Here is a 22,387-nt window from a genome sequence, read left to right on the forward strand (position 1 = left end):
CTGGTTTGTACGTATACCATATGTTATATGAAAAAAGGAACTTGAAGCAAGATCTTTCTTTAACAATCTTTATTGGAACTCATTTTTGGTTTGGTTTGGTTTGGTTTTAAGAAAGAGGAAAATGGCATTCTGGAACTAAAATATTGAGGCACATGCTAAAACATTTTATCTGAGGCCACTCATCTATGGCATGTTTTTCCAAAGACAAAAAGTTTTACACAGCTTTCAACACCTTCTCTTATTTCTTTCTAATTCTAAATCAAATCTGAGTCATACTTCCAAATAGACTGAGTTCTACATCTCCTTCCACTGCCCTCATGTTCCTTGTCTTTATTCATTTGCCAAATTCAAGTCCTCAAAATGCAAACATGACTGGAAGCACCCAGAAGTTCCTTGGATCTTCTCCTGGGAACAACCAAGAATAATCATTAAGAGAATTTCCAAATCTGAGATGCAACCAGATTGTGAAACCACAAAATCTTAGTGACAGGATTGACATTTTCTTATGTTAGCTCCTTCCAACCGAGAATTACCCTACCTCTTCATTTAAAATCTCAGGAATGATTCAACCATATTTTTATTGAATAAAATATTTCATAAATGCCTGGAAATTACATAGAAAAATATAACAAACACCTATATTTGAACATCAAATTCCCTCAATATTAATATTTCTCCTTACATGTTGTATATCTTTTTTAATCAATGAAACATCACAGATGCTATCATACATATTCTTCAAAACTAAATTCTTTACTCCTTCATTCAATCCTACCTACAATCTTGCATTTGTTGTATATACTCCTTGTCTTTTAAAAAAAAAAAACACATTTACCTCATGTACACATTTCAGTAAGTGGTATGTGCAATCATTCAGATTTTATCTATTTTTACATCTGTAAGGTTCATTTCCTTGCCACTTGAGATAGAATTTTCTGAGGTGGCTATAGACATATATCACTATGTACTTTGATTTTTTTGTTTATTATTTGGATTTTTAGGGTGCAAGTAGCTTCCACTTATTGGATCTACACGCTGGATGCAATTGTAAAGAGTTTGCAGGGTTTCTCCATGATAAAAATGTTGAAGGCAATATAAAAAGCATACATTTGAATTCCCTAGATACTGACAAATTGTTAGCTCCAAAGCAGTTGCACAAATATATCTGTCCCATACATGTATGAGACTCCATTCTTCCCCATTTTTATAATCACCTGGTATTGTCGCAGAATATTAGCTTAAGGTGTGTTACATTTGTTTATGCTGTGGAATATTTGTTTAATGTTGCAAAGATGTGTTATATTCTTTTATGTTGCATTTGTTTAACTCTGTAAATCTGTGTTACTTTGCCTGCCTAAAACACCTGATTAGTCTAATAAAGAGCTTAACAGCCAATAGCTAGCCAAAAGAGGGATAGGTGGAGCTGCCAGGTAGAGAGAATAAATAGGAGGAGAAATATAGGTTCAAAGAAAAGTGAGGAGCAAAAAAGGAGTAGTGGAGGACACTAGGGGCCAGCCACACAGCCAACCACAGAGTGAGAAGGAAAAAAAAGGTATATAGAATAAAGAAAGGGTAAATTCCCAGATGCAAAATGTAGTTAAAGAGAAACAGGATAATATAAATTAGAAAAGCTGGCTAGAAACAAGTCAGCCTAAGGCTGGGCATTTATAAGTAAGAATAAGTTTCTGTATACTTATTTGAGAGCTAGGTGGCCGGTCCCCAAAGAGTTAAAAAAAAATAACATAAAACAACAACAAAATCGTATTTCATATGATTTTTTGGGCAATTTGATAAGTACAAAATGAAATATTGTTATTATTTTAATGTTCTTTTCCCTGGTAAATCCGTCTCATATCTGAATAACTCATTCGCTACCTGCTTGTGTTATATGTTTCTTTTGCCATGTCCTGCATTTAACAAATCTTAATGCATGCTTCTGTCTACACCTGCCCTGGTGTTTTAGTATTATTCCTACATCTCGGACAAAATCTGACTGTTCAGCAAATCAATTCCCACATCAATATAAACCTTCCACAAAACATTTTGTTCAGTTGGTGATTCATCATCTAAATTTTGAGATGATCCTCACTCCTAAACTCTTGTGCTGGAAACTAGACTGTTATGTATTAAAGTTGTGTATTAATTCCAAGAGAAGTTGCAAGTTTAGACATTGTTCCTTGCTTGTGAGTGTGATCACTTGCTCTGTTTGCATTAGCCTTCAGTATGGATTTATATTGTTCTCCTTGAGCATTTGTGCTGGTTATATGAAACTCATTTCTATGCCACTGGTAAGTTTTGTTGCTATTGTCATTGGCACCAGTTACTCCTGGATGAAAACATGCACTCTTGTTTTTTGAATATTTATCTTGTATGTTGCAACTTTAGTGAACTCTATCAGTTCTTAGAATTTGTAGATTTCCTTGGATCTTCTAATTTTTACAAGTATACCCTCAGAAAACGGCTTTACTTCTTCTTTCCAATGCTCAAACTTCTCATTTCTCTTTCACAATCTATTACTTGTATTAGTGTTTCCAATATATGATAAACAGATGGAAAAGGCTTCTTCCCTTCTCCTGACTTTCAAAAAAACCTGGCTAAACATTTGCTTTTAGATGTATGATGTCATGTAGCAATTATACATACCCTTGGTTATGTTAATAAAATCCCTTGTGTTCCTCCTTTGATAATTATTATGAGCATGTGACTCTTTTCCATTAATCAATGAATAAATTATTAAGGAAAATTGTTCAGAGAATTATTTAGGGGCTAATTTACCCTTGTATTCTTGAGAAATCATCACTTGTTCATGGTGTGTTTGGGCCATTTTATTAGTTCTAATTTGCTTTTTAAGATTAGGGCTTTTGCAATTATGAGACTCATCATTTTGGTGCTTAAGATAGAATTTTCTGAAGTGATCACAGATAAATTAAAAAACATAGTTTAAAGATTTCTTCTTGTTATGGTTCTGCCAACTTTTGCTTTATATATCTGCAAGCGATATCATTAGGTGTGTATTGGCTTAAATTCTCAATCCTTCTACTACAGCGGTTCTCCACCTTCCTAATGCTGCAATCCTTTAACACAGTTCCTCATGTTGTCGTGATCCCCACACACACCATATTGCTACAACTGTAATTTTGTTACTGTTACAAATTGTAATGTAAATATCTGATATGTGACACTGTGGGGGTCAGGATCCATGGGTTGAAAAACACTGTTCTAGTAAGTTTAGCCCTTTCGTGGTTAGTTTTGATCCCAGTGATTCCTTGATCATAATATCTTTTTTTTTCTGACTCTCATGTTCTTAAGCTCTTTTGGGTAGTGAATTTCTTACCATCACTTCAAATTGTTCTGTCAACATATTTCAGTTGTGTCTTATGAATGCATAGCTGGGTTTCCATTTACCACTTCCAAGTGAGATTGTGTGTCTTTACAAGGTCAGTTTTCTTTTCTTCATTGAAAGCATTTTTCTTTGTCTTTTGCATCCTGAATGATATGAATCAGTCTAATTCTGTAATAATCATTATAGGAACAGGTATTAATCGAAGATCCTTGACAGCTAGCTCATTATTTAAGGCCTCCACATTTAGAGACAGTTCCCCACACACACAGGAACAACAGGAGTGGGTAGGCAGGTTCTTAGAAATCTCATTCTGCTGTCATTGGAAGGAATAATTTGCCTTGATTGGGAAGTTCAAAAGAAAGAGCAACTTGAAAATTACACCTGCTAAGAGGTAGTTTACTGAAAAATAAATTATAAGATGTCCCTGTAAGTACAAACTTTCTTCAGCAAGAGTATCCATCATTCTACTACATCCATTACTGAATAACACTTTCATAAGCAGTTTGTGCTGTCTCTCCCATATAGGAATCTAGATGAGAAACTTGAAGCAGGATCAGAAGTAGTGGGGGGGAAGAGAGGTTGTGGATGGCCAAACATGAGCAAAGTGTAGTGATATATATGTCAAAATGAGGCCTGTTGTTTTTGTTGTTTGTTTGTTTGTTTGTTTTTCAAGACAGGGTTTCTCCTGGCTGACCTTGAACTCACTCTGTAGACCAGGCTGGCCTCAAACTCACAGAGATCCACCTACCTCTGCCTCCCGAGTGCTGGGATTAAAGGCATGTGCCACCACCACCCGGCAAAGCCTGTTATTTTTTATAATAACTAAAAATAATAATAAAAGGTAATTTTTTGAATGAACATTGTGTATCAGACACTGTGCTACTATGATTAAGCAATATGGGTGCACTCTGTGGGCTCTTGGGTACTGGAGTTCGGCAGAGAAACCTGTATCCCGGGTCTCCGGAGATGTGGCTTTTTAAGAAGGAGCAAGCCCAATCATTCTGCTAGGACTTGTCCGGATGTCTTTGCACTTTGTGCCACTTTTCCAAAAAATCAGTATTTCATTAAACTGGTCCTGAACCACACCTCCACTTCAGTACTGTTCCTTATGCTTTCTATTTGTAGTCTAGTCCTCCCATACATACCATTCTTTACAGTCCAATAATGCTGAAATGCAATGCCTATATTATGACATTTTATGGGACTTTTACCTCACCAAAAACTATCCAGAAAGAAGCATTCTCCCTTTATTCCACAGGCCTCAAGAGCCGCAGATGTAGAGGATAACTTTGGGAATGCTGGTATTTACCCTTAGCACCTCTTACTGGACCTTGCTCTGATACTGGCAAAAGGCCTTGAAGGCAAGGGCAAAGTTCATTTGCACTCAGAACTTAACTAATCAATAAGTGGTAAACCTGTGTGCCAATCTCCCCTTACAGACACCCACCAAGGAAGTTTGCCCAACTTTTATCTTCAAGGAGAAATTCTCAAATTTCCCTATCTGATAAAATACATTCTGCATTTGGGGAATACATTATCCTGGAAATGGCTACAGGTGGAGGTCAAACAAGGATCAAATACCCACCACCCTGCCATTTGCTAGCTGTCTTGATAGAGAAGTTCTCTTTTGATCCTGGTGTATAACTGGGAAGAGAATGCCTCATCTGACCAAAGAAAAGGGAGAAGGGGGCAATTAGAAATATTTGTCTCCTGGATTTCTTATAAATCAGAGGCAGCATCTATCTAACTGGTATTCTGGAATGAATCTTGGGCAAAATTTGGGTGGATATTCCAATGAACTCTTAGGGGGAGGGGGAAATTTTTCTAGATGGAATGTCTCTCTTCATCCTCCCAATTTTCAGATTCAGTGGATACCATTTAACTTTACAGAAGTCAAATGACAAACATCTTGAAAATGCCATTATGAAACATTAAACCATAAAGTAATGCTATCTTATTGGCATACACTTAAAATGTATATACATGTTGACCTAGGAACACTTCTTCAAAGGATTTGTTCAAAGGGAAAATTAAGTACACAAAATTCTGTATGCAAAGGTAGTGGGGAAGGACATATTAAACAAGACATGTCTTATGAAATAGAAGCAGTCATCAGAAGTCTTCCAACCAAAAAAAGCCCAGGACCAGATGGCTTCAGTGCAGAATTCTACCAGAAATTCAAGGTACACTAATACCAATTCTCCTCAAAGTATTCCACACAATAGAAGCAGAAGGGTCATTGCCAAACTCTTTTTGTGAGGCTTCAATAACCTTGATACCCAAGCCACACAAAGACACAACTAAGAAAGAGAACTGCAGACCAATATCCCTCATGAACATTGATGCAAAAATTCTCAATAAAATACTGGCAAATCGAATCCAAGAGCACCATCAGAGAAATCATCCACCATGATCAAGTAGGTGTCATCCCAGGGATGCAAGGATGGTACAACATACAAAAACCCATCAACGTAATCCACCATATAAACAGACTGAGGAAAAAAAACACCTCATTAGATGCCAAAAATGCCTTTGACAAAATCCAACACCAATTCCTCTAAAATCAGGGACAAGACAAGGCTGCCCACTCTCTCCATAACTCGTTAATATTGTCCTTGAAGTTCTAGCTAGAGCAATAAGACAACAAAAGGAGATCAAGGGAATACAAATCAGAAAGCAAGAAGTCAAACTTTCATTATTTGCAGATGATATGATAGTCTACATAAGTAAAAAACTCTACCAGGGAACTCCTACAGCTGATAAACAACTTCAGCAAAGTGGCAGGATACAAGATTTACTCAAAAAAATCTGTAGCCCTACTAATATACCGATGAAACATTGGTAGAGAAAGAAATCAGAGAAACATCACCCTTTACAATTGCCACAAACAAATAAAATACCTTGGGGTAACACTAACCAAAAAAGTTAAAACCTGAATTTTGAGTCTCTAAAGAAAGAAATTAAAGAAGATACCAGAAAATGGAAAGATCTCCCATGCTCTTGCATAGGTAGGATCAACCTAGTAAAAATGGCAATCTTGCCAAAAGCAATCTACAGATTCAATGCAATCCCCATCAAAATCCCAACACAATTCTTCACTGACCTTGAAAGAACAGTTCTCAACTTTATATGGAGAAACAAAAGACCCAGGATAGTCAAAACAACCCTGTACAATAGAGGAACTTCTGGAGGCATCAGCATCCCTGACTTCAAGCTCTATGACAGAGCTATAGTCCTGAAAACAGCTTGGTATTGGCACAAAAATAGACAGGTAGACCAATGGAATAGAGTTGAAAACCCTGATATTAACCCATACACCTACGAATACCTGATTTTTGACAAACAATCCAAATTTATACGTTGGAACAAAGAGAACAACTTCAACAAATGGTGCTGGCATAACTGGATGCAGACATATAGAAGACTACATATAGACCCAAGCCTATTGCCATGCACAAAACTTAAGTCAAAATGGATCAAAGACCTCAATATAAACCCAGCCACACTAACCCTATTAGAAGACAAAGTGGGAAATACCCTTGAATTAATTGGTACAGGAGACTGCTTACTGAACATTTTCACCAGTAGCATAGACACAGAACAATTGATAAATGGGACCTCCTGAAACTGAGAAGCTTCTGTAAGGCAAAGGGCATAGTCAGCAAGACAAAACAGCAGCCCACAGACTGGGAAAAGATATTCACCAACTACACATTTGGTTGATCTCCAAAATATACAAAGAACTCAAGAAGCGAGTTTCCAAAACACCAAACAATCCAATTAAAAAGCGGGGTACAGAACTAAATAGACAATTCTCAATAGAGGAATCTAAAATGGCTGAAAGACACATAAGAAAGTGTTCAACATCCTTAGCCATCAGGGAAATGCAAATCAAAACAACTCTGAGATACCATCTTACTCCTGTCAGAATGGCCAAAATCAAAAACACCAATGATAGTTTATGCTGGAGAGGATGTGGAGAAAGGGGAACACTTCTCCACTGCTGGTGGGAGTGCCAATTTGTACAGCCACTTTGGAAATCAGTATGGCGACTCCTCAAGAAAATGGGAATGAGTCTACCACAAGATACAGCAATTCCACTCTTAGGCATATACCCAAAAGAAGCACATTCATACAACAAGGATATCTGTTCAATGATGTTCATAGCAGCAACATTCGTAATAGCCAGAAACTGGAAGCAGCCCGATGCCCCTCTACCAAAGAATGTGGTCCATTTACACAATGGAATTTACTCAGCAGAAAAAAAAAAAAAAAACAATGGAATCTTGAAATTTGCAGGATAATGGATGGAACTAGAAGAAACCATTTTGAGTAAGGTAACCCAATCACAAAAAGACAAACATGATATGTACTCACTCATATGTGGATTTTAGACATAAAGGATTACCAGCCTACAATCCACACTGCCAGAGAAGCTAGTAAACAAGGAGGACCCTAAAAGAGACAAACATTGTCCCCTGGAGAAGAGGAAAAAGGGTCACGATCCCCTGAGCAAATTGAGTGCATGGGAAGAGGGGGGAGGGAGCTATGAGAATGAGAAGAGAAGAAAAGTAAGGATGCAGAGGTCATGAGGGAGCAGAAAGGTTGAGTCAGGGGTAGAATAGAAGAAAGGATATGTGATAGGTAGGATTTTAGTTGGGGGGGGATGGTAGGGGAGGAGGGGAGGGAGAAGGGAACTGTGATTGTCATGTAAATCAGTCTTGTTTCTAATTCAAATAAAAAAAAATCTGAAAAGCAAGGGGGGAAAAAAAGACATGTAGTCAAGCTTGAAAGGTGTCACTCTTATTCCTGCAGTAAGAAGTTGAACAAACTGAAATACATTATTCTCCTCAAATCCAGCAGAGAAGTTGCAAAGTGAATTGTCATCCTGAAATTTAGAGATTGGTGAATCCTAACAGGTGCTAACAAGCTCTTACCTGGAGCAGAAGCCACTGGCTCCATAACTTGCAGGAACATTTAAATAGTAATGTTGACAAATTACTGGGGGTTACAAATCGGCTAACACAAAAAGAGAAAGTCTCTGGAGTCCATTAAGATGATTCCTCAACTTTTCTTTGTCATGTTTGTCTGATCATCCTACATTGCCAATGTTTAGATCACCTTGTTCCTGTGGCTCCAAAAAAGCAGAAATACACTTAGCACCCTCGATTTAGCAGAAATCTGTTCTCCGGGACAATGACATTACAAAGCCCAGTATTGGGTGGGGCATTAACCAGCGCCCCCTACTCTTCTGTCACAACTTCGATTAAAAAACAATAAAAAAGAACAGGTAACGAAAAGGGGGGGGGGGGCTTCAAAAGCTAGTCTGAAGCTGGCAAAGAGACAGACAGAGGTGTTTTGTTTGTATGACTTTGTTTTATTTCGTAAGTTACTTTGTCAGAAAAGTAACTGTGAAGTCCCACTCCAGAGTCATGCACGCACTGAAAGACGGAAGTCAATCACAAGGTTCTAGGACGACAGTGTGCATCTATAGCTTTATGGTTAAAGAAGCTACCAGGCTGTAGAGATGGCTTGATTGCCACAAAGCCTGATGACCTGAGTTTGTTCCCCAGAAAGGAAGAGAACTGACTCATGAAAGTTGTCCCCTGGCCTTCATATGAATGATATGCATATGCCCACACACATACACATACACATACACATACACACACACACACACACACACACACACACACACACACACACACACGATAATAAATGATAATATTAAAAAGACCTTCTACCCCCAATTCTAGTTTTTAAAAAGTATTCTGACAAATATCCATTATGGGGGGCTGAGGCAAAGGGATCATGAATTTTAGGTCAGCTCACTTAGTAGCGACACTGTCAAAAACAAATCAAAACAAAATACACCTGGGAAATTTCAATTCTCTAGTTCTTAAGCTATGGAAAATATTAAATAGAGCCCATTTCTAACTAGGCTAACATTAAATATCATACTAAAGGTCTCTTTGCCTCAGAAATCATCATACATTGTTTTATCACACACAGCAGGTTTCATTTAAAAAAACATAAAAGATGCTAAAATGTTAAGATAAAAAGTAATATCTGAGGAGATCAAGCAAGGATAAGAACCAGACTCGGATATGTAACTATTATCATTATCAGACAATTTTAAATAACTATGCTTAATATGTTAAAGACTTTAATGAAGAAAGAACACATATAATGTCATATGGGTATTATCATGAGAGTAAGAAACAAAGAGAATCAAAGATAAAAGTCAAAAAAAAAATGACAGAAATGTGCAGGGCCTTTAATAGACTCTGGAAGACAGCATTCAACTGAGGAAGAAATTAGTGCATGCAAGCACATGTCAATAGAAATTTCCTAAACTAAATGCAATTAGAAAAAAAAAAAAGTGGAGTGAGAGCATAAAATCTTCAAAGAACCATGAAATAATTTCAAAAGGTGTGACATGCTGGAATTAAAATATCAGTAGGTGAGAACAGAACAGAGTGTCTGAAATATTAGTGGCCACCATGGTCTGAGTTTTCTTGTCTCCCCTGAAATTTGTATATTGAAATCTTCATCCTCAAAGTGATAGTCTCTAGATGATTAATGAGATGATTACAACACAAGAATGGCATTCTCCTGATTTTAGTACTTTTAGGAGAAACACCTAAGGAGCCTGTTTGCCCTGCTTCTGAGTAAGGATACATGAAAATAACCATGTGAGAACCAAGACATTAACATGTACAAAAGCCTGCTGACACCATCTCTTGGACTCTGTAGTCTTCAGGAATGAGAAATGTATTTCTACTTCATAAATTACTTAGCCTACATGGACTAAGACAGTGGCAAAGACTTCCAGAATTAAATAAAATACATAATGGAGTACTGTTAATGACTCAGATCTTCCTTTTGTGTGAAAAGCTGTGTTGTGGATAGTTTGCTAAATTTCATGAGTATGAACACAGATGTGTTATCCTGTATTTAAGGAAATGTGCTCTATGCCCTAAAATATTTATTTTGAATATATTTCTGTAGAATGCAGAAAAGAGTATATATTTTGAATCCTTAGGTGTCATATTCTCTAACTAGCTGTCAAGTCTACTTGGGTTACAGTTTCATTTTACTCTGATGTTTCTCTGTTCATTTTTTTTTTCTGGATGACACATCTGTTGATGAGAATAAGGCATTAAAATCATGCAGTATTATTAATGTGTCAATTATGCTTATTTTAAATTGTCTGATAATCACGATATCTTCATATTTTTATAAACTGATAGCATTGTTTTATAAAACTTGATGTGCTGAACACTGGTGTGTACCTGTCTATAATCATTATATACTCTTGTTAGATTTGTTCCATTATCCATATAAGTTATGTGACCTTCTTTATCACATCTCACTAATTTTGTTTTAACATCAATTTTGTTAGATATGAGTGAATGTTTTTTTTCCTTTTTTATTAGAAATATAATTATTTTACATGTCAATCCCAGGTCCCTCTCCCTCCCCTCCTCCGCTGTCCCCCCAACTAATGCCCTACCTATCCCATACCCTTTCTGCTCCCCAGGGAGGGTGAGGCCTTCCATAGGGGTCTTTTCTTCTGCTTTCATTCAGGGTTCTATTGACTGGGGATATCTTTTCTATATTTTTACTTTTAGGTTGTGTTTTCCTTAGCCAGTTAGGTGCACATCTAGGAAGCAGCAACTGAGTCATATTGTTGTGTTGTGTTTGGGGATGGGTACTAAATACATTAGTTTGGGTCTTTTAATTGGACACTTGATACCATTAGCATCAGAGTTATAAGTAGAAGATATGTACTAATACCTTCCATTTGCTGATGATTTTGTGATATTTGACTCTTTCCTGTCTTTGCTGGCTTATCCACTCTTCTAATGGGATTCAATCTTTCCCATCTTCTTATGATCATGAAGACTTTAAGAACCACGAATAAGGATGGAGAAGAGCCATGTTGTATTATAATTAAAACACTAAACACAGAGGAAGAGTAAAGACTACGGAAAGCTTCAAGGCAGCACCATGTTGCATATAAACCCGTGTGTCTAGGGATCTTGTAGCCTCTTGTACCTAGATGTTCATCTCTTTCCAAAGATTAGGGGAACTCTTTTATTTTACTTAAAATGTTTTCTGTTTCTTTAGTTTGTACCTACTCTCCTTCTCTGAATCATAAACTTGGTCTTTTAATGGTGGCTCAGAAGTCTTGCAGTATCTCTTTTTATTTTCTTTATTACCATCTGAATATTTATATTTGTCTAATTCCAAGATCTGATACTCTACCCTCCAGTTGATCCACTTTTACTGGTAAAGATTCAACTGAGTTTTTGTTTGATTTATTAATCTTTTCAATTTTGAAACTTCAGTTTGTCTGCTTTTGCTTTGTAACTCTTTGGTGAATTCTTGCATGTGCATGATTGCCCTCTTTACTCTGCAGTTTGCTCATATTCTGTTAATTCATTTGGGAGTTAATTTAGATCTTCTTTGAATTTGTTGATGGTTCTTATCATGATTCTTTTCCATTTGGGCTATAATTTTTCACACTTTGCTATCATTAAAATCAGTTATTGTGGAATTTTTCACTCTTTCAAGGAGTCAGGTTGCCTTGTTTTTCCTATTTCTTGTATTTCTGCATTGGAATTTGTAGATGTAGGTATGGTTTGTGAGCAGAGGCAGCCACAGTTACTCTCAGATCTCCAGTTTCTCAGAAGAAGATGGGGTGAACTACAAACATTTGGCTAATGATTCCTAGTTTCCATCACATCTATCTGCTCCTCAGTCAGGGAAGCCACATACAGCAACCAATGCCTAAGAGCATTGCCATGTTCCATCCTTCCGTCTCTGACTTTTGGTTAACTCAGCTCCCATAGGTAATCACTTGCTGTCGCTCAGTCCCCTTTGTGGAACTCTGGTTGTCAACATAAGTGATTGATGGCACCCAATGTGAAACAGTCTGCCCTGTGACTCCTACTGATTTCCCACTGAAAGGAGCCCCCTGTGGTTCTGACTCAGTCTCTCTCCTATAATTAGACTGGTTCTCCAAGCAAACACAAGGTGGATCAGCGCCTGACCCTTCCTGGACGATTCCATAAACTGGACGATGCAGGGACACTTGACTCCTGAAGCTGCAGACTCAAATGGGAGCCTCTCAAAGTGGGTTCCACCAGCATCATGGCCAAATGCTGAAAACAAGACAGAATTCTCCCAGTGCCAATAATCTGTACAGTCTCCAGGACCAGGTCACGTGCCTGGTTGGACTGCAAATTTGCTCAGTAATGAGATCAGTGTTAATTGTGTTTTCTGTTAATTTGCTTTCCTTTATCTTAGTCTCTACCTCCTGCCTCCTTTTCCCAGTTTCACATGGTGATATCTCTGTCTCTCTGTGTCCTCTCTCTCTCTCTCTCTCTCTCTCTCTCTCTCTCTCTCTCTCTCTCTCTCTCATACATACACAAACACACACACACACACACACACACACACACACACACACACACACACACACACCGGTTATTTTCTATTTACAAGGCTCTACCTGTTCACAACTATAACTATACTTGGTGTTTTCCAAAGCTTTGGCTGTCTCTATCCTCAGCCCCTGCTCTCTGGCACAAATCTACAGCCCCTGAAGTGTCCCACCTACAGAAGTGGCCTTTCTCTCCATCTATTCTGCTCTAGAAATTTTTCTCTTTTAACATTCTCTTTGGTCGCTACTGAAACATCAGTGCCTTCCTGCTATCAACCATCTCAAAGAGTAACTGGTAACTGCTCTTCCGCCATCACACTCTATACCCCAGAGATGCAAACAATCACTGGGGTTACTAGTAGGAGAGTATTTCCCTCCCACTCCCTTCATGCTTTTCTGGGCTTGAATATGTCTTTGCTTGTCTGTCTGCTGAAGAAAACACATTCTATGATCATCAGAATAATCACCCTTTTAAATAAAAGAAGTCATAATCACTTACTTCTTCTCCCAGAGTTATTCAAAATGTATAGTTTTGCTTCCCACTCTAGAAAGCTCCTCATGTTGGGTGCCTCACCAAAACCTCAAATTGTATACCCCACCAAAGTAAAATTGCAGTCATGGATACTGTAGTTCATGGTGTTCCCAAAGATAAAACTGATAATGAGAAGACAAGAAGAGCATTAGCCAGGCTTTGGGGAAATCAACACCCAATGAGCACGGTCCAACAGTGTGATGGATTCTGAGCCCAAGAGAAAGGTTAAGTATCCACTGGCCTCACTAATGTATTATCCTGCAGCATTTGATCAGTTACATCACACAACTTCCCTCTACAGCTCTCAGAACATATGGTCTGGGGGCTGGGGTCCCAGAAAGAGATCACAGTTTATATTGAACTCATAGTAATTGTGTCCTTACCTTACACTATTGCTTCCTGCAGGCATTTGGGGTAAAAAGTCATTTCTTGGATGTTATTGAAAGATATGTCAAAATCAATTGCCTTTTGTTGTTAGAAGCAAGTTAGACATGAGAAAGAGAGCAAGGGAAAAGTGTGGAGGCTGAAGGGGGAGGTCAAGAAGAGATACATAAAACAGTTCTCACAAATGGCAGTTGGCCTGCCTCTGCATCTTAGTAAGAGACTCTGACACATCTCCCATGATAAGATACCCTCCAAGGCTGGAAAGATGGCTCAGGGATTAAGAATGTTTGCTGTTCTTCCAGAGGACCAGAGTTCAGTTCCCAGCACCCACATAGGACAACTTACAATTGCCTCTAATTCCAGCTTCAAGGGATCCAGCGCCCTCTTCTGACCTCCATTGGCACCTGCACACACTTGGCACTCACACACCGTACGTGTAAATAAAAGTTATCAGCGTTTTAAAAACAAAAATGAAGATACCCTCCAAAATAGGATATCTTTTTCCTTGGGTTTGTAGGGTGATACAGCAGACAAGAACTTACAGAACACTCAAGAAGGAATCAATAATGTCTAGTTCAAACCAATTCTGAGAAAACATTTGGGGAAGAGAAAACATTCTACACCTACAAATTAGAGGAGAACTGGCATCAAGTAGAAAGGTTAAGGCAGATAAAGCAGCACTCAGGCCAGTCCCCTCTGTCTTTCAGTTTGATCCTCTCCTACCTCAGTAAGGACATCTTCTCTTTTAATAAAGATTTGCTTGCCGACCACAGTGTACTTTCTCTGTACTCATATTTCTCATTGAATGCTCAATGAGAGTACAAGAACAGGGGAAACTTGTCACAGCACTTTCTGCAAGACTGAAGCCATCCACCCCACCTCCTTGCCCTCTCTAATCTAATTGTATTTGTCACTGTCTCTCCTGTAGGTACTGCAAAAAAAACAAAAAAACAAAAAAAAAAACAAAAAAACAAAAACAAAAAAAAAAACCGCATTGACACCTACTTTTAAATGGCAGAAACCTGAGAGAGATGATCTCATAACTAGCTGGTTGAATCATGAAAATATGGTTCTGAATGGGAATAAAAGAAAGACAAATATTGCACATTTCATACATGTACATAAATCAAAAATGCATCTGGGGTGAAGGTGTAGTAGCTAAGTAGCATGGCTTTTGTATAGCATGCTCAAAGGCCCTGGGTTTGACCCTCAGCACAACAAATAATAGCAATGATGCTATTACTATTAAAACCATGTCACATGAAAATGCATTCATCCCAAACATCTATAAATATATTAAAGAGTTGTCTGTGGGGATTAGTCTACCAAATACAAGCTCTGCTCCAGTGTCCTAAGTCTGGTAACTACCTTCCATGTCTCAGAGGTACCTTAAACTTCCCATAGCAGTGTCACTAGCCAGGGGTCAAGTGGTCAAATGCATGGATATCCAAGGAACATTTAATATCCAACCCAATTTTGAATATAAACAGTTTGTGTCCAAACTAGCTCTGTTACTGCCCTTCTACAGAGCGATTAACTCTGATAAACCTGGGGTGGAATACAGGCTTACAAAAGGAGCCCAGGAAAACTTTTTTGTCTTTTTTTAATCCCTCCCCCATCCTCTTTTCCCTTCACTTCCGATTTCCTTTGCCACCCTTCCTTTCTCTGTCATCTCCTTTCCCTCTCTCTGCTTCTCTCCTTCATTTTTCTCACTATTTAAGGTACTGTTCCTAACATTGTCAGGCTCTGGGGGTTTGCCTAAGTCTACTTATAGTCGCCAGTCCACAGTCCCCTTTCTAAAGCCTCCCTGCCTCTTCTAATATCAAAGTCCATCCGGTCAGGGAGCAATTGGAGCCTATCCACCCACTGACTTGCTTCCACGGGATTTTCGAGTTTGCTTTCCTGCCTGCAAAGAGATGGCTCTAGCCTGGAGAAATCTTCAGAAAGCCTTCTACCTGAAGACCTCTCTTGGAATCCTCCATCAGTATCCACCCTTGAACTGTGAGTGGAAACCAGGGACGTGGGTCAGCAGAGGGGGAAAGCCTGAACTCGGTGAGGACTTGGGATTTTAGAGATAAACTTGTGACAGGCAATGGTTGTGAGCCTCTCTGACCCAGTGCTTCCATTTCAGTCAGTCTGTCATAATGACTGCACATTTCATACATGTACAACCATTTCTCTTCAAATGAAATCAACGGATATTAAAATCTGCTAATACAGAACCCAGATTTTAAAACCAGCTATCACTACTTTGATATGAAGAACAAATCAAAGGAAAGTAAGTCCAAATAAGGTATTAAATTCAATAGATAGGTTTCTGGGATTATTTTAAAAGACACAGGTGTTCTCATACACATCCACTGCACATATAAGAGATAAGATTCACAAACACACATGCACAGAGAGAGAGACAGAGACAGAGAGAGACAGAGGGGGGAGGAGGAGAAAGAGAGAGAGGCATGCACACTTGAGTTATTTCCCCGTGATCATCCAAGCCAGGATTAAACTAACTAGACCATCCCCTTCTGCTCATACTCTCCTCTCTCTACAGCAGGAACAAGAAACTTGAGGAGATCTGAGGTGGCCAGATATAGGAATCTTCATTATTTATTTCCATACACCAAAGATCTTCAGATGGTTGTTTCCTCCAGCCTCACAATATGCTCATTGATTTCCTTTCCAAACACATATGTTTAAACAGCCATCTGTTTACATATTTACGTGTCATAGTAGAAACTTATGACCACGAACTATATATGGTATAGTGAACCCTTTTCTATCCTGCATTATGATCAATTTTGTCTTTTCCATCACTTTCCATTTTTTCTCCTTTCCTCTCCTGTCCCCCTCTCTCTCCTCACCTTTGTAAAACAATGCATGCATGTCCCGTGTGTGTGTGTGTGTGTGTGTGTGTGTGTGTGTGTGTGTGTGTGTAGGTTCATATTTGTTTATAGTGAAGGGACCAGCTTCCTTTTTGGTAGCCATAACGGCCGAACACATGCTTCTATGTATGACCTTGTCCCAGACACTAGAAAGTCAGATGCCTGCCTCGTGACAAGGAAACAATCAGAAGTTAGCTAGTGGCACTATGCTTTACCACCCTGGGTGTGCTTTATGGACAAGTGCACAGCAATGACGTGGAGAGCATAGCAACCACCCTGGGAGGGCCTATGGACCATAGCAACCAGTTGACCAATCAACACAGGGCAAGCAAGCCCTCCAAGCCTGGAGTTACATCAATTGTGAGCCTGTGCGTACCCCTAGACACTCCCCTTACCCTGTCCTATAAGATCTCTTGGGAGGCCCTAGGAGCCGTCTTTTGCTAGCCATCCACCATGGCGGGTGGGTGAAAGACCCGAGCTAACATGGGGTTAGCTCGTTAAATTACAATAAAGCCTCATGCAGTTTGCAGCAAGCTCTCGAATCCGCCTGGTGATTGGGGTGACCAAGAACGTGGCCTGAGACCCCGGATACTTGAGTTTTCGGGGGTCTGACAATACGTGTGTTGCACATCTGTGTACATATATGTGGAGGCCAGAAGACAATCTTGCATGTTGTTTTTCAGATGACATCCAACTTGTGGTTTTTTGTTGTTGCTTGTTTTTTTTGTTTTTTTCTGTTTTGGTTGTCGTTGTTGCTGTCATTGGCCATTTTGTTTTGTTTTTTGAGACAATGCTTCTTATTGATTGAGAACTGAGTAGGTTGAGACTGGCTAGACAACAAGCCTTGTGGATACATCTGTCTATGCTTCCCCAGCAATGAAACATGTGTGTCATAACCCATTGTTATATAGGTTCTGAAGCTCAAACTTTAATCCTTATGCTTGCATGGTAAGCAATTTAGTAACTATGCTATTTCCCCAGCCCAATTTAGGCCTAATGTTTCAAACAGTATTTTTTTCTTCTTCAGTTAAATTTGTTAACTTCAGTTAAATTTTTAACTTCTTCAGTTAAAAATGTCTTCAGTTAAATTTGCAATGGAGTCCTATAATATTGTCCCACGTGTGAGGAGACAAATGACAACAAATAATTTATAAATGTAGTCAGGGGCAGGAGAGATGGCTCAGTAGTTAAGAGCACTTGCTGCTCTTTTTTGCAAAGGACCAGGGTTCAGTTCCCAGAATCCATATGGCTTCTCACAACCATCTGGAGCTCTGGTTCCAAGAGATCTAATTATTTCTCCTGATTTCTGTGAGTACCATGCATGCACACAGGGTACATACATACATGCAGGAAAAACACACATATAAAATAAGCAAACCTAAAAAATTAAAATAAAATGAAAAAGAAATATGATCAAAGGTAGAAACATGTAAATGCCAACTTCATTTAAAGCCAGGCATGTCTGGCTCCAGATTCAGAAATTATACCACACTCTGTTTCATTTCCCTTTCCAATCTGTTAATTCTGTTTCTCAGTCAGAGATAAATTATACATGAACTCAGTAAGGGGCAAACTAAACTGAAATTGGTAGCTACTGACAAAGTGAGAGAAAATGCCTTCAAGTCTCTTTTTCTCCTACCAAAACTCTAGGATGGTTGTACTGGCTTAATGGTGGTAGCAGGTGAGTCATGGTGCCTGGAAAGTTTTTGTTTTATTTGTTTCCCTTTTTAGCTTTGAAACTTTTCATTTGTATTTGACACAGTAATTGTTCATGCTTATAGAGTATAGTGTGGTTGAAAGACCCCCCCCCCTCCCCCGGGCCGTAGCCTTTCTACTCTGGTCGGCAGCTGGCGGGGCACGGGAATACATCCTTCCCTCCTTAGCACTCTCCCCTCCTTAGCACTCTCCCCGACCTTTTGATCTCTGCAGCTGCTGGCCCTCACTCCCCGCCCCACGCAAGGCCAACCCCCTCCGGATCGCTCCGTCCCAAGGCCAGCCATCTGGACCGGCAGGAGATAAGGCCATTTCGCCTGGCTATTAAACCTTGAGAAAATGCTGATTTGATGCTTTTCGCTTCTGTACTATGCCTGTTTTCCCTTATAAAAAGGACCCTCCTTCCGGGGCTCGGGGCTTGGCAAAACAGAAGCTAAGCCCCGGATATCCGTGTTATTAATAAATCCTCTTGTTCTTGCATCCAAAGTTCGTGGTTTCGCTGATTCCTGGGTGTGGGTCTCCTTCTACAAAAGTACCTCTGCGGGGGGTCTTTCATGGTAACGTGATACATGGAAGTAATGTGTCATGATGATTAGCATTACCATCTCCTTATGAGTTTTTGTGTTTGGAGCCCATACCCTCCTGGGGTGGTTTGGATGAGAATGGCCCCCATCGACTCATATATTTGAATACTTAGTCATCAAGGAGCAGTACTGTTTGGGAAGGACTAGGAGGTATGACTTTGTTGGAGGAGGTGTGTCACTGGGAGTGGGCTTTGAGGTTTCAAGAGCCCATGCCAGCCCAGTGTCACTCTCTCTGCCTGCTCCTGTGGATTGGGATATAAGCTCTCAGATACTGCCCCAGTACCATGCCTGTCTGCTTCCTGACATGACTTATTGTAGACTAGCCCTCTGAAACTGAAAGCAAGCCCCCAATTAAATGTTTTTAAATGGTTGTCTGTTCATAGCAATAGAATAATAGCTAAGACACTTCTTCTCTTTAAGTTCTTTGTAACACATACTGTTAGACCCCCGGAAAACTCAAGTATCCGGGGTCCCAGGCCACGACTGCAGTCACCCCAATCACCAGGCGGATTCGAGAGCTTGCTGCAAACTGCATGAGGCTTTATTGTAATTTAACGAGCTAACCCCATGTTAGCTCGGGTCTTTCACCCACCCGCCATGGTGGATGGCTAGCAAAAGACGGCTCCTAGGGCCTCCCAAGAGATCTTATAGGACAGGGTAAGGGGAGTGTCTAGGGGTACGCACAGGCTCACAATTGATGTACCTCCAGGCTTGGAGGGCTTGCCCTGTGTTGATTGGTCAACTGGTTGTTATGGTCCATAGGCCCTCCCAGGGTGGTTGCTATGCTCTCCACGTCATTGCTGTGCACTTGTCCATAAAGCACACCCAGAGTCATAAAGCATAGTGCCACCAGCTAACTTCTGATTGTTTCCTTGTCACAAGGCAGGCATCTGACTTTCTAGTATCTAGGACAAGGTCATAGAAGCACGTGTTCGGCCATTATGGCTGCCAAAAGGGGAGCAGGTCCCTTCAATACAACGGTTACTATAAACTCTAGTAACAATACTATGCCACAGAACACTAGAATCAGTCCTAGAATGTTATGTGACTCACTTAGTTATCATTCCTTATATCCTTCCAGACTAGTAACCTCTCTTCTTTAATATAAACTATTTTAACTTTCATATGTAAGGAATTTTGTCATGACCAGGCATGTCTCAGCTCCAAGCCACAACAGCCATGAGGTTCTGCCTAAGTGGGGGAGCGTGGGCTTGGAACCTCCTAGCAACCCAGCGGCGATAAAGACCAAACACAGGCATCTTGCCATCTTTAGAGACCTCTCAGTTCCATGTTGCAAAACTAGTGTCTTTTCTTTATTTACCATCTTTTCGGCTGTTTCTTAACAGTGCTTCTATTGCTACAAGGAGACCACTTCTGTCCTTCTTTTCTCTCTGCTCCATTGCTCCTAACCCTCTGTCCTCCTAGTTACTTACACACCTAGCACCTCTCCGCCCAGGTGCAAGCCTATTCAGATGCTTAGGCCCATAGAGATGCAAACTAGAGGCATTCTATACTGAGGCTATGGTAAACAATAGTAGACCTGCTAGCATTGGCAATACAATAGTGGGCCAGAGCAGAGCTTTCGGGTGCTCCTGTTTAGTGAAACCGGAGGCTGGACCTCAAAACATTCCATAACGGAAATATTTTGGTCCCCTGCAGAATTTGAAGTCTTTCTTTGCTTTGACTAACTTGTATTGCTTAGCATAATGTCATCCAGTACCAATCTTTTTTCTGCAAATGACAGGATTTGATTCTTCTCACGACTGAATATGTTATTATGCATATTCACCACATTGTCTTTGCTCAGTCATTCTATTTCTTCATCTATATAGGCCCTTCTTTGATCCCATGTCTCATCTATAATGAATAGTACCACAATAAACATAAGCATGAAATATGATAGTTTTGTTTCCTTTGGGTATAAAACAAGAAATGGAAAAGCTGAGTGACATGGTAGATCCATCTTTAGGTTTTTGAGACATCCCCAAGCTGTTTGCCATAACAGTTATACTAATTTACATTCCAAATAATGGCACATAAGAATGCCCTTTTTCTCTACAATCTCAACAATAATTGTTTATTGTTTTGCTTAACTTGCCTTTTTGATACTAGCCATTCTGACTAGCCAATTCCTGTTTGGTTGTCTTAATCAATTTATTGGAAGCCCTACATAGAATTCTATAAAGAAAACGATGGAGAAGTGATCTTACAAACTCATGTAATGTAGCTTTTAATCCCTACTCTTTTCCCAAGCCTTCCAAACATTCTTGGAAGCCTCTATGTCTCCTTGCTTACCATGCACATATGTGCTTGTGTTTACTCATCCAAACACACTGAACACTGTTCATGAATATGTGGCACGTGCAAAATACTCAAAATACTTGGGCATCAACTAAATGTGTTTCAGTCTTACAGACATAGTCACAATGAGCAAGCAAAATCCATTCTTGTATATCCCACAGGTGAGACAGGAATGAACAGGTAAGTAGAATATCAGAAAAAAATGAAGGAAGGAAGATAGAAAAGTAAAGTGAGGCATTTGGGTAAATAAAGAGATTATATGCTTTCAGTGTTTTTGCTGTGTAAAACCATAAAGTAAGTCTCAATTCTACTACGATGCCTGAGTATTTACTGTGTGGTATTAGTACATATAAATTATTTAGCCTTACTCAGCTTAATTCATATAGTCATTCTGTTCTAAAGATGCATATGTAGTCATGAAAATAATTCATTTTCAATATGGAGCGGAAATAGATTTTTTAAAATATTTTGTTCTTTGCAATTTCCAAACGTTTATTCTACACATATTAATCAAATTCCTCTACTATTACCTCCATCCCACTCCCTCATCACATCTCCTTCCCATAGCCTCTTTTTATTTTATGTTGTTTTTAACAATGCTGAGTCCAGTTAGTGCTATCCATATGAACATAGGATTGTGGCTCTCCACTGAGACTTGAGAACCTTACTAGAGGCCATGTCCTCAAAGGCCTCAAGTCAAAGATTGGTGTTCTCTCCCCCAGAAACCATCAACTGCCAATCCTCTGATTGAAGGGAGTTTGGAGCTCCTCTCCCACCTGTGCTGGAAATTTAACTACTGCCTTTATCTTAGGCAGGTCACTACAGCAGGAGTAGAAATATCTTAAACATCTTTTTTATTAGCTAAAGTCCCAAAGTTTATGTCATGTTCAGGTAGATGGAGATTGTGTTCCAATGTGCTATTTGTGACACATTTTCTCTCAAACAAAGGAAGGGTACCCAGGAGAACACATGGATGGCAAATAATATCCACTCCCCACTGAGAAACTCCCCCAACACCCCACTCCTCGAAAGACTTCTCAAAGAAAATAAACAAATAAAGTTATCCTATTATCAGCCCCCTCACTTGCACCCTAGGCTGATCTCAAAGAAGACCGATCCCCAAAGGACTGTAAGGAACCCCTACCAGCCCCAAATCAGCTGGAGTTTTTGCATGTGCAAAGTCAACAGCAACTGCTT

General features: G+C 39.5%; 2 protein-coding genes across 3 annotated transcripts in view; both read left to right on the forward strand.

Annotated features, from left to right (window-relative positions):
• The window catches only part of Prlr (prolactin receptor), a 171,515-nt gene extending 159,020 nt beyond the window's left edge, over nucleotides 1–12,495 (forward strand). Inside the window, exon 11 of the mRNA XM_027401294.2 lies at nucleotides 12,362–12,495. The gene's annotated coding sequence lies outside the window, so the exon portion shown is untranslated. The remainder of the gene's footprint in view (nucleotides 1–12,361) is intronic.
• A 2,886-nt stretch (nucleotides 12,496–15,381) lies between these two features.
• Nucleotides 15,382–22,387, forward strand: part of Agxt2 (alanine--glyoxylate aminotransferase 2) — a 38,217-nt gene continuing 31,211 nt past the window's right edge. For both annotated transcript variants that reach the window (XM_027401286.2, XM_027401287.2), the window contains exon 1: nucleotides 15,382–15,711. In XM_027401286.2, the coding sequence (XP_027257087.1) occupies nucleotides 15,627–15,711 (85 nt within the window). In that variant the 5' untranslated portion in view covers nucleotides 15,382–15,626. The remainder of the gene's footprint in view (nucleotides 15,712–22,387) is intronic.

Source organism: Cricetulus griseus, chromosome 2, assembly GCF_003668045.3.
Source record: "Cricetulus griseus strain 17A/GY chromosome 2, alternate assembly CriGri-PICRH-1.0, whole genome shotgun sequence".
Lineage (NCBI taxonomy): Eukaryota > Metazoa > Chordata > Mammalia > Rodentia > Cricetidae > Cricetulus > Cricetulus griseus.